At 39.1% G+C, this 13,042-nt stretch overlaps 1 protein-coding gene across 5 annotated transcripts in view; it reads left to right on the top strand.

Annotated features, from left to right (window-relative positions):
• The window catches only part of LOC125455634 (neuronal PAS domain-containing protein 3), a 1,150,912-nt gene extending 1,145,938 nt beyond the window's left edge, over positions 1-4,974 (top strand). For all 5 annotated transcript variants that reach the window (XM_048537891.2, XM_048537893.2, XM_048537892.2 and 2 more), the window contains one exon: positions 1,386-4,974. In XM_048537891.2, coding sequence (XP_048393848.1) covers positions 1,386-2,695 — 1,310 coding nt within the window. In that variant the 3' untranslated portion in view covers positions 2,696-4,974. The remainder of the gene's footprint in view (positions 1-1,385) is intronic.
• The last annotated feature ends 8,068 nt before the right edge of the window (positions 4,975-13,042 follow it).

Genomic DNA, 13,042 nt, shown 5'->3' with positions numbered 1-13,042 from the left:
TTCATCAGAAAAGGGGGGTGGAGAAAGAGGAAGGCGCACTGAAGATGGATAGAGGAGAAGACAGGTGGAGAGGAGACAGACAAGTTCAAGGGGCGGGGATGGAGCCAGTAGAGAGGAGTGTAGGTGGTGAGGTAGGGAGGGGATAGGTCAGTCCGGAGAGGACGGACAGGTCATGGGGGCGGGATGAGGTTAGTGGGTAGGAAATGGAGGTGTGGCTTGAGGGGGGAGGAGGGGATAGATCAGAGGAAGAACAGGTTAGGGAGGCGGGGACAAGCTGGGCTGGTTTTGGGGTGCAGTGGGAGGAGGGGAGATCTTGAAGCTTGTGAAATCCACATTGATACCATTGGGCTGCAGGGTTCCCAAGCGGAATATGAGTTGCTGTTCCTGCAACCTTCGGTTGGCATCATTATGGCACTGCAGGAGGCCCAGGGTGGACATGTCGTAGAAGGAATGGGAGGGGGAGTTAAAATGGTTCGCGACTGGGACGTGCAGTTGTTTATTGCAAACCGAGCGTAGGTGTTCTGCAAGGCGGTCCCCAAGCCTCTGCTTGGTTTCCCCGATGTAGAGGAGGCCACAATGGGTACAGTGGATATAGTATACCACATTGGCAGATGTGCAAGTGAACATCTGCTCGATGTTGGAAGTCTTCTTGGGGCCTGGGATGGGGGTGAGGGAGGAGGTGTTGGGGCAGGTGTAGCACTTCCTGCGGTTGCAGGGGAAAGTGCCGGGTGTGGTGGGGTTGGAGGGAAGTGTGGAGCGGACAAGGGAGTCGCGGAGAGACTGGTCCTTCTGGAAAGCAGACAAGGGTGGGGAGGAAAAAATGTCTTTGGTGGTGGGTTCGGATTGTAGATGGTGGAAGTGTCGGAGGATGATGCGTTGAATCTGGAGGTTGGTGGGGTGGTATGTGAGGATGAGGTGTTTCTCTTTTGGTGGTTATTGCGGGGATGGGGTGTGAGGGTTGAGTTAGTACAGAAACTACAGGCTTGTTTTATATCACTTTTCTTCTGATGTTGCATCAAAAATGAGTCTTGAGAAGGATCAAGGGAAACTTGTCCCTGTTCTTGAATAGCTGTTCTGCATTTCAATAGAATGTTTTGGCTTTACAAATAGGAACCTGATTATCTTAAATTATTTATGCCTACTTTGTTAAGTTTCTCCAAGTATATTTACTGAATTATATGTATCCTGCTATTAAAGGATGTGAGCATGTATAAAATTCTGGAATTTTATGAGGAATTACACTGTTCATTTGAAGATGTAATCTCTGTGCTATTTTCTTGACTGATTTGCCCCTTTACTGTTTTCAGCAGAAGCATGTAAATTGTGTCTGCAGTAATTGTAGTTTTTTGTGGGACTGATGCTTTTTTTATCTCCATCTTCTCCAGATGACAATGAGAATTCCAAGTCAGATGAGAAGGGCAACCAGTCTGAAAACAGTGATGATCCAGAACCAGACAGGAAGAAGCAGTCTGGGAGCCACTCCGATCATGAAATGAACTGCAATGATGACGACAATAGCTCTAGCAACCAGGACAGCAGGGACAGCGATGATAGCTTTGAAAATTCAGACTTTGAGAGTCAGAAAGCAGCTGAGGACAGTTTTGGCACTTTCGGTTCTATGCAGATCAAAGTAGAACGATATGCAGGCAGCGAATCAGAGATGCAGTTGCCAAACCGTGAATCAGTGACCTCAGACAGTGCCAAGGATTCAGACAGTGCAGGAGAAGTGAGTATCCAGTCTTCCAGCAAACACCAGAAGAGAAAGAAGAGGAGGAAAAAGCAAAAAGGAGGCAGTGTTGCACGTAGAAGGCTGTCAAGTGCTTCGAGCCCTAGTGGACTTGACTCAAACCTAGTAGACCAGCCTCAACTGCTATCTTCACCAAACAGTGCCTCCGTGCTTAAAATTAAAACAGAAATAACAGAACCTATAAATTTTGATAATGATAGCAGTATTTGGAATTACCCTCCTAATAGAGAGATCTCAAGGAATGAATCCCCTTATAGCATGACCAAGCCCCCAAGCTCTGAGCACTTCCCCTCTCCACAGGCCAACACTAGTTTACATGTCACTATTCCAGATTCTGTTCTCACCCCGCCAGGGACGGAAAATACTGCCAATCGTAAAATTCAGTTTAGCACCTCATCCAACACTACCTTAGTTCCTGTTACAGATCCTCTGTCTCCTCCTTTGTCAACCTCCCCACGAGATAAGCACCTCAGCAGCACCAGTACCACTAGTTCAGTGCTTTACACCAGTGACCTAGAAACTCTGCAGAGGTTACAGGCTGGTAATGTGGTGCTTCCCCTAGTTCATAGGGTAACAGGAACTCTAGCTGCCACCAGCACTACTCCTCAGAGGGTTTATACTACTGGCACCATTCGGTATGCCCCAGCTGAGGTGACCTTTGCCATGCAGGGCAACTTGCTGCCTAACACTCATGCTGTCAACTTTGTAGATGTTAACAGTTCTAGTTTTGGGTTAGAGCCCAAGACACCTATGGAAATGCTTTATCACCATGTACATCGAATTAACATGTCAGGGCCATTCGGAAGCACTGTGAGTGGGGCCAGCCTGGCCCAAATGCCTGCAGGGAATGTGTTCACAACAGCAGAGGGACTCTTTTCCACACTTCCGTTTCCTGTGTATAGTAATGGCGTTCACACCACACAATCATTGGAACGTAAAGAGGATTAAACTATGACCATATACTGTGTTCAGTATTATGTTCTGAGGCATAGACAATGTTTTCAGCTGAATTCTAGTGCTAGCACTTTGAACTTGAGCAGGTCAGCTCATAACATCAATATAACTGTTCTCATGTCTCTTTTGAACTATGACTAATCATTCTGTATTGTAAAGAGTTATTTTTTTGCCTTCAGAAAGTTGAATTACCGGTTAATTGTAAATGTTCCTTCCAAGGTGTGTTTTCCTTTGCATCTTTGTGAAGATGCCTTTAATGTGTACATGCCTCTGCCATAAGATGCAAATGCAATGGTGAAGAGATTGTAAAATGAGAGAATGACAGATTTTAATCTATAATGATCTTGATATGATCAAGGTTGAAGGAGGTAAGTATGGAAAGATGACCCAGTTTGACTAAGTCAGACTTTAAAGGGTTTTTTTTTCTTTTTAAAAATAGGGCATAGTATTTTGAAATTTTATGCAGAGTTTAATTCTTTTTTATGATTCAGATTTTTCTTACTTGCACATAAAGCAATTTGGGTTCTTACATAATTTGATTCTGGCCTGTGTCTAGAATGTTAAATTCTTAAAAACTGTAGGAAGATGGAATCCATGTGTAGTTAATGAACCATAAGTAGACATTACTTCTGCTACCATGGTGCTACCATTATTAATCTTTGTTGTCTTCATAAAATATGCAGCATATGGGCTGGAATTTGTGGAAGAGTGCTGTTTTGTACTAGATAAATGGATTTAGTTTCCAGTTTGTGGCTGCAATCTCCTCATTCTCTTATGACCAGAATCTGTGTTAACGTTTTCTGCAGCCATGCAAACTTTACCTCCAGACTAAAAAACACAAAGCCTCACGTCGTTTTTATAGTCGTTCTGCCTTTTTTCAAAGTGCTTTAAGGAAACTCAATAAGATTGAGTTGAGGTGAGATAGTTGCATTTATTTTCAGCTATATTTTTCTCAGTATAACTGAGGCTAATCTGCAATTTAAAATAATATTGTTTTAGAGTTTTAAGAAGAATATTTGACATATTATGTTTCATTATTCTTCTGTTTACTGAAATAGAGGAAATTCTAATTGTACTTTAGTTGTTAGTACTGAAACAGAAATTCAAGATTGAGTTTATAAGCTTGGAATAGGTACACAAATCAAACTGCACATGAATTAATAGACTCACAATTCTATTTTTCTGTCATCATTTTGCCAAAAAAAAAACACATTCTAGTGTTTGACACTATTTGTGATTGTCAGTATAAATGCTTCTTTCACTCCATCTTTGGCAGCTGTTCATTAAGGCATCTAATAATGAGAGTGAGATAAGTAATGTGTACAATGTGTAAGTGTCCTTGACTGTCAGTCCCATTGCAAAATTTAATGTGTGTTACTATATGCAGTATATACTAAGCTAATGTGGCAATATTGTCCTTTGTCCTCACTGTGCTTTATCTCTAGTCTGCAATGGTCAATTTCATTACTGCAATTCTCGTGAACCAGTGATTCTTGGGAGGTGATGTTTTTGTGTGATGGCCTTCCTCTGTAGTGTCACCTTATGCTGCTTCCACTGTCTGTATACCTTTTGTTTCTGCTGTTGCTTTGCTATGTATTCTTCAGACCTCTCTCAGAGATAAAAGACTCTTAACTATCTCATGGTTAATGGAACCATTTCCACAGAGGAATTCTGGGTATGACTTATCTTCCATCTTGCCAAACAATGCACTAAATAGCAGGCTCAGATGTATGTGACAGATTGCCGCCATGGAGCCTCAGCTATAAACATTCCCAGAGTCCCTTGTGCTCTAACTGCAAACAATAGCTAAAACAGCAAAAGGAGCTGTTTTTTAAATGTTTCTGTGTTGGTGTCAGATGATTTCTGGTGATTTGAAATAACAATAATCACAGCTGCTGTCAAATCACATAATGTTTCAAATTGCAGTATGAAAAATTCATCACCTGTGAAGGCTGTGTCTGTGTTTTTAACTATTTCTTGTACAAGTATACAAAATATTTTATGAGGAATTGGTGCCAAGTAGCTAAACAATGGGGCAAGGGGTTCTGTTAGTATCAATGTTAACAGTGTTACCAACTCTACAATACAAAACAATTAAAAGTAAATTTAAAGAGACAACTATGGTACATTTATTTTTGTGCTCCAAACTTCAAGCTAACTGAAGCTAACCTTCTGAGTGCCTGGCTTATTTAAAAGAACATTTCATTGATCACAGATAATGCTGCAAACCAGAAATGTACATACTTCATTTACAACAGGATTCTTTTATACTTTTGTAGATTATTTCATCAATTCAAAGAAACATGTCATACATGGTTATGTAACTTGATTTTATCATCCTGCAAATGCCATATTCATAATAAACTTTTCTTGGATTTGTTACTATCTGGCATCTTTCTTTTACACATGCATCCAAACTATTAATACATTAAAGTAATGAAGCTTTAAACATCTCATGCACATAATATCAATATTGTCATAATCAATAATGTATATTTTATGAAGATTTTCTTTACCAGTCTTTTAGCTCTGAAGATATTAAAAAGAGAGTAAGCCAAAATCTTAGAGATTTCCTTCTGCAAGTGGTTATTCAAGTAAGAACATTATGAAATACAAATATCAATACGTGCATAACTCAAGAATAAAAATGTTTTACAAAATGTTTTATTATTCCAATAAAAATGGACAGCCAATCTTTGCTGAGATGTTAGCATTGATCTAAATATCTAGATTAATCTGAATGATCTATGGCCTTACTCAGAAAGCTAATACAGTTGAGAATTATGTGTGGTTTAAATTTATCTAATGAGGATTAGGTTAGAACTTCTCATGCTCGTTTAATTGACAGCCTGGAGCATTCTATACCTTAATTCTAAAATTCAAATTACAATCTGTAATATTCTGTATGAGTCTCAATTTTTCTCTTAACAATTTTAACATATTTATATTTAATGGGAGACTCCAAATAAAAAATGCCACAATGGCAGTTAAAATGTTCTTTGCTCATCATCATCTATTAAATAAGGACCATGACAGTTTTTGAGAATGATTTGATAAGCGGTGCTCCTTCTGAAAGGACTATAGTAAAATGTTATTCATAAACTCAGGCAGAGCACTAAAAATCCCAAATATTATGACTTTTAATTGCCAAGTTTGATTGGTGAAGAAGTCCATGTCCATTTAAGGCAACATTCAGCCTTGGTTTGATAAGTGACAATTAGTATTTGCACACCCAATGACCATTCCAACTAGACAGAATTTAACCATCACATCTAGATGTTTACTGGCATTACTGTTACTGAATCCTGCACTATTCACTTCCTGGGGGGGGGGTTACCATTGACAAGGAGCTGAACTGGGCTAGCCATATAAATGTTATGGCTGCAAGAGCAGGTCGGAGGCTAGAAATTCTGTGACAAGTAGCTCACTTTCTTCTTCATAATGTCTGTCTACAATCTACAAGGTATATGTCAGGAGACTTATGGAATATCCTCCATTAGTTTGGATGACTACAGCTCCAACTTTACCATGAAGTCTTAGTATTCAATATTATCCACAAGATGCACTGGTTTAACACAGCAAAGCTATTTCCTCACAGCACCATCTAATCACTTAGGGAACAAAGACAATAAGTGCAAAGGAACATCACTGCAAAAGTTCCCCTCCAAACCAGTCACCATCCTGACTTGGAGCCTTGCTGTCTTTCTTTCGTCGTTGCTGTATGAATATTTTGAACTTCCTAACATCTCTGGGTGTCTCTATACCAAGGCCTACAACAATTCAAGGAGGCATATCATCATTGTCTTTTCCAGGGCAATTGGAGATTAGCAATAATGCTGGCCTTGCAAGAAATACCCACATCCAAAGAGCAAATAAAAAAAGTTATTCACTTGTTTCACTTAGCTGTTGAGTGAACCAGGACACTTCAAGATGTAAAGGAAATCAGATAGGTCCCCTATGTGTATTTTTCTAAAGCAATAATCACCTTTACATCAGACTATTGCCACATACCAGTTGAAATGCATGCTAGTGCGTCTGGATGACCCATTACTGTGAAGAACAGCCAATTGTTTGGCAAATAAGGGCTACCATGGTAAATAATTGCCCCTTTTGCAAAGACATAGTGCTTTGTGTAACATAACACATTTAGACTGAAGTTCAGAACACCTGGGACATGCTTGTACATTTAATACACTTCCTTTAAAAAGAGAGCTCCTAATCTTATATCTTTGTATACGCTGGTGTGAAAAAATGCTTCTGCAGTCCCAAAAGAGCAGCTAATCTGGGTTTACAAAGTGACAGATGACAGGCATTATTTCATCTTCACTGTGACATCACAGAATTGTTACAGTGCAGAAGGAAGCCATTTGGCTGCAGCAGCTTTCTGAATATGCAATTCACTTAATACAGTTTTCCCGCCCTCCGATAACCATGCACATTGTTCCTCTCAAATAAGACTGGAACATCCTTACCTCGATTGAACCACGGGCAGGGCATTCCAAATCTTAACCACTCAGTGTATTGAAACCTTTGCCTCGTTATGTTTTTGCTTCTTTTATTAATAATTTAAATCTGTGCCTTCCTGTTCTTGATACTATCACAAGTAGGAAAAATTTCTCCCTATCCTGTCCAGACTCTTCAGGATTTGGATTGCCTCTTCCATATCAGCTCTCAGACTTTTCTTCAAGAAAAAGTCTCACTTACTCCGATTTATTTTCAGAACTCAAGTTCCTCTTTCCTGGAGCAATTCTCATGAGTTTGTGTTGGTACCTAATAGATACCTAGTAGCACATACTGCCTGCAATAATGCTGCAACAAATTCTCATTTAGTAAGGTGGCATCGTGGCTGCAAATTTATTTTCCAATTTTTTTTTGACATCATTTCCTTCAAAGTATGCAAATATGGAGCCTTGAGTTCTGACCTTGAATGGCTTTAGCAAAGTCGGTTTTACTTGAAATAAATATGATTTGAAAATGCTTGATCCCCCTGGTGACTTATCCACATTTCATACACGAGCATTAAAGACCTATGGGTTAGCAGCCCCTACAGTACTCATAAGTGCTGTTGATAATGTGCATGAGAAAAGGATCTGCCAACTCTTAGCTCATATCAGGGAGATGTATGGTGAATGCTGTAGTGTGTGGCACTTAGCAGGAATTAGATGGCTTTTTAAAGAGCAGATTTTGAGTAGTGTTTAAAATATGCTTTGTTTTCTCAAGTTCATTTTTTTGAAGATTGTTGAAGCAGTCAAGATTGATGACTGTTGTTATTAATTCAACTCTGATGCTGTAAGGCACAGACACTCCTCCCGGGCACTTTTCCACATGTTATTATTCTTCATTGAAAAAATAACTATTGAACTATATAAAAATAGAAAATAACAAAAAGAAAAGATTATATTATTTTGTTCATAAATATTCGGAAATCAGAAAATGGTGCATTTGGTTGACTCATTACCTTTTCATATAGATTTGAATGCAACTTCGATCGGTAAGATGAAAATCTCCTCTTTGTCAGCCTCAGGCTGCCTTTGTAAAAATTAATTCCAGAAGTCTGAACCTCATTTATTGTGAATCAGTAACAACATTGTCAATAATTCTGCATAAATTCTAAACAAAACTTCTACTTCACTCATGATGTTTGTCATTATGAGAAAAGTTAATCTTTTTACCAGGGTTGTTCATAAGTTGAGTTAAAGAGTGTGAAGGAGGAAAGTTTGCTCTACATTAGTCGTCAGCTGACCAGCATCTCACAGGTGGCATTATACACACATGGCATTATCTAGCACTAGCCTTCACAGACTCTAATGAGAAAAAATAACAAGTGAAATGAATGAATACAAAATAGCAAGAAAAATAACAGTGGATTGTAAAAGTTTCTATAGCTGAGTAAGAAGGAAAAGATTGGCAAAGACAAATGTGGGTCCATTCAGGCAGAGACAGGAGAATTTATAACAGGAAATAGAGAAAAGACAGAGAAACTAAATAATTACTTTATGTCCGTTTTCACAGAGGAAGATACAAGATATCTACTGGAAATAATTAAGACCCCAATGGTTCAGTGAGTATGTGGTGCTGTGGAACTGAAAAGAATTAGGTTTAGTTAAAAGAAACATAGTATTGGAAAAATTAGTTTGACTATAAGTTAAATTCCTAGAAACTCATGACCTTCTCTCCAGAGTGTTGAAAGTGATCTACAGAGATAGTGGATGTATTGGTGTTTATCTTTCAAAATGCAATTAATTCTGAAATGGCTCACTCAGAGAATGCAAAATCTTTGGAATTCTGTACATCAGAAGACTGTAGAAAGTCAGTCATTAGGTAAGCTCAAGATAGAAATTGATAGATTTCTGATTACTGTTAACATTAGGGATACAGGAATAATGTCGGTTTCTGGTGTTGATGTGGATAATCAGCTGTATGGGTTGTCTTCTCCTGAAATGATGTAAAGGAGACAAATGAGTAAGAAACCAATGAAAGGCATGGCTGTTAGTGCTGGTGTAGATGTGGGAAATATGGAAAGGAAAGGTGTTCCAGGGAGTGAGGAGGCCGTGTAACATGGCATGTAGCGTTACTGATGTGAGAGAGTGGGTGTCAGGTGGACATGTCAGGGTAGGTGTTGCATGCAACAGAGGATGTGTCAGGACATAAACCTTGATGGGAGTTGGATACTGTGGCAGAGATGGAGCAAGAGTGAGGTGGCAACAGCAAAGAATGGCATTTATCTTACCAGAGCAGAGAAGGTCATTGACCTTCTATTGGCACTGTAGTTGGTCCACCTCACCATGGAGACAGCATTGAAACAAGTGATGATCTCTGACCAGGATAGCATAGTCTGGAGGAGACTGTGCCTCCAGACTATGCTATCCTGGTCGGAGATCATCACTTGTTTCAATGCTGTCTCCATGGTGAGGTGGACCAACTACAGTGCCAATAGAAGGTCAATGACCTTCTCTGCTCTGGTAAGATAAATGCCATTCTTTGCTGTTGCCACCTCACTCTCGCACCATCTCTGCCACAGTATCCAACTCCCACCAAGGTTTATGTCCTGACACATCCTCTGTTGCATGCAACACCTACCCTGACATGTCTACCTGACACCCACTCTGTCACACCAGTAACATCCTCCAGAAAAGAATATCTCTTCACTGCACCACCCTGTCCAACAGGACCTCTATGATCCTCACTGAGAAACATGGTGCAAGCCTCACCTCCTCTGCCATTTCTCCTCACTGCTAGCATCACCAAGCAAGACAGCTGCCAAATCCCAGTCTCTCCCAGGTGAGAGACAAGCGTTCAAAGTTAGCATGATGCAAGCGATGCTGGTCTTGAGACGGATACACAACAAGTGGTGAATCCTTCCAGGAATGGCGCATAGTAAGGTGGAGCAGAAATTAGACATTAAATAGAGATGTGAATACAATGATGCAGTGAGTTTGTTAGGATTTGGGGTAAAAACTCACTTGACCTCGCACCAAGAATCACTCCAAAATCTCAATGAATGAGATTGAGCCTTATGTGTTCATTGTAATTTTGGACACTAAATCTGAATTGTAACTTTGGATTTGTGTAAAGTGCTTATATGAAGAATTAAGAATATTACATACTGAATAAAAATGAGCCCTTGCAATATGCTGCAGTTCTAAGTGAGTTATTCAGGCAATATAAAATATATTTAAATATGCTATCCATTTCTAATCCTTGGACTTCTGTTGATAAATCACCTTTACAAGTAATTTCAATGCACAATTCTTCTTTAATTAGTTCTTCTTAATAGGATACTTCCTTACTAAAAGACAAAATAGTCTTTCATGACAGATTCTTATTGAAAATAAACCATGATTCTTTTAATGATGTGTTAAATCCCATCATTTTTTAAATGCAGATCATTAACAAAAATGAGATGGGCAGCAAAAGCCTGGGCTTGTAAAATATTGCGCAGTTAAAAATCCATCTGCAAAAACTTAAGGAACAATAACAAATCGGCAATAATTGTTTTACTCTGCACATAATCCTAGTTTGAAATAAATTCAGTATAAACAGATTTTTTTCTTCAAGCTATTAGAAAAAATCCCTACTCCTTTAAAGATTTACATAAATGTGTATGCAGCATCTTTCTACTCTGTTAGGTGATATGTTTATAAATTATCAATCAACTTGTAATTAGGCTTCTGTGGAATTGATTGAACTGAATTCAGTCAAAGTAAGGCACACCTTGCACAGGTTAAGAGAATGGATATGCTAGGTTTAGTTTAAGTAATTTTATTGATGCCATGTCTAGTCTACAAATCTAAGTATAAGCCTCTATAACTAGTTTTACCTTTGTTTGAAAGGATTCCGGTCAGATAGCACATACGTTAGTAGTTTGAAAACTACTTACATATGTAGGCCAATATGGATTATGCAGATTAGAGAAAGGAAAGTTTTCAATTCCAAGATTTTCTTTCCCAAAAGGAAACTTAATATTCAAAAAATGTATAAAAGTACACTTCGACATAAATGTTCAAAGTTGACATTTAATAATGTAAACCAAATGAGTTTCTTCCAATCCTGAATGTCACTCATTACATCCACAGTTACAGTTAATATTTACAAATTTGATTTCATGTCAAACATATGGCCCAAAGGATTTTTTTTACACAGTTCCCCAATCCTCCATGTGCTATGGTTGAGATTCCTTAGATAATAGCTTTACCCATTGTACCTTTGTGGTGGCTGTCCGAATTAATTCAATTCTCCATATGCAGCCCTAGACATTAGAATGTGACAATGGGCAGCAGAAACTTGAGAACACCACCTCCTGCAAGTCCCTCTCCTAGCGACTCATTTCTAAGTGACTTGGAAATTTATCACTATTCTTTCACTGTCACTGGGTTAACCTCCTGTAATTCCCTTCTTAAGAGCATTGTGCATCAACCTAGAGCATGTGGACTGCAGCAGTTCAAAAAGGCCGCTCACCACAAGGGGCAACTAGAGATGGGCAATAAGTGCTGGCCAGCCAGCAACGCCCACATCCCACATGTGAACATGACAGAAATCTGCAATAGTCATTCATGGACAACTCTGTACTGGAATTCTAATAGGCTCCTCACAAACCAGCAAGCACCTTTCACCATGTTCATGGCCCTCCAACCACAGTTGATGTTTGTTGAGGTGTGCAGCCCTCGGAACGGCCCATAGAGCACAAAGTTCAGTATTACACATCTGCTCAGGCTGAATCTCAACAGCTCTTGCCGATAATTAAAAACAAAATACTGTTGCTGCTATAAATCTGAAATAAAAGTAGAAAGCGCTGGATAAACTCAGCAGTTCTGCCAGCATCTGTGGAGAGAAATAATTGTGAAGAAGAGTCATATCTGACTCAATATGCTAACTCTGTTTCGCTCTCCATCGATGCTGCCAGATCTGCTGAGCTTCTCCAGCAATTTCTGTCTTTATCACAGCTTTCTCCAGACATTCATTGTAAAGGTAAAATTTTGAAAGAAACAAACAATGTCCCTTCCCCACCATAAACCCTTGTTGAAGGCCCGTTTGTGTCTGCCCCTTTCGTCTCACAAGATTTGTCAGTTGGGTAATTATGGACACAGTTCCCTTTCAATCTCCAGATGAAATGAAACGTGGCTCAGGTGACTGCCATGACACAATTGCAGGGTATGAGCCTGACCGTGACAGCCAGCAACTCTGAGAGCACCTCGTACCTCGTGATCAGGTTCTTGCCCCTAATGGATGTGGGGAACATTGCTCCAAAATGCATAGTTCTTGTTTTATCATGGAAATACCCTCCTTCAAGTTTTTAATGCTCATCTGCAATTTTGGCTTTTTGGTTTGAAACAAAGAGTCAATATCTGGTAGAACATGCTTCTTTTCCAAGAATCTTCCTCAAGGTCAAACTTTGCCTCGAGCCATTAAATCTACAAAGAGAGGTTGTGAAAGCCCTGTATTTACAATTAGCTAGACCGTCTGAAAGTGGGTATGAGAGAATCATTGCCCCTAAGGTGTTCCTTATACTTATAGAATGTGCGCATGAAATTGTAAAATTGGGAAATGGAATTGTGTTCGTTGAGATCTCACTTACTGCTCAAAGCTTATTACAATGTAGCATTAAATAAGTATAATAAGTAAATCTATTATTGTATCTTAAAACTTGATAAACCAAGCCTAATAAGCATTCAAGACTTCCAGGCTGCATTTTTATTAAACAAAAATAGTAAAACAAGAAAGCACCTTTACAATTTATTGAAATCTGGAACGTAAAATTCTCTAGCTTCTGAATGTTGAATGTGGTATTTAACATAAGCAGAATATCGCAATTGTGTGAATCTGAAACTTCCCATATTATCT

This window comes from Stegostoma tigrinum, chromosome 10 (genome assembly GCF_030684315.1).
Source record: "Stegostoma tigrinum isolate sSteTig4 chromosome 10, sSteTig4.hap1, whole genome shotgun sequence".
Lineage (NCBI taxonomy): Eukaryota > Metazoa > Chordata > Chondrichthyes > Orectolobiformes > Stegostomatidae > Stegostoma > Stegostoma tigrinum.
Note: the sequence above shows the minus strand (reverse complement) of the source record. Positions and strands in the feature narration are given on the sequence as shown.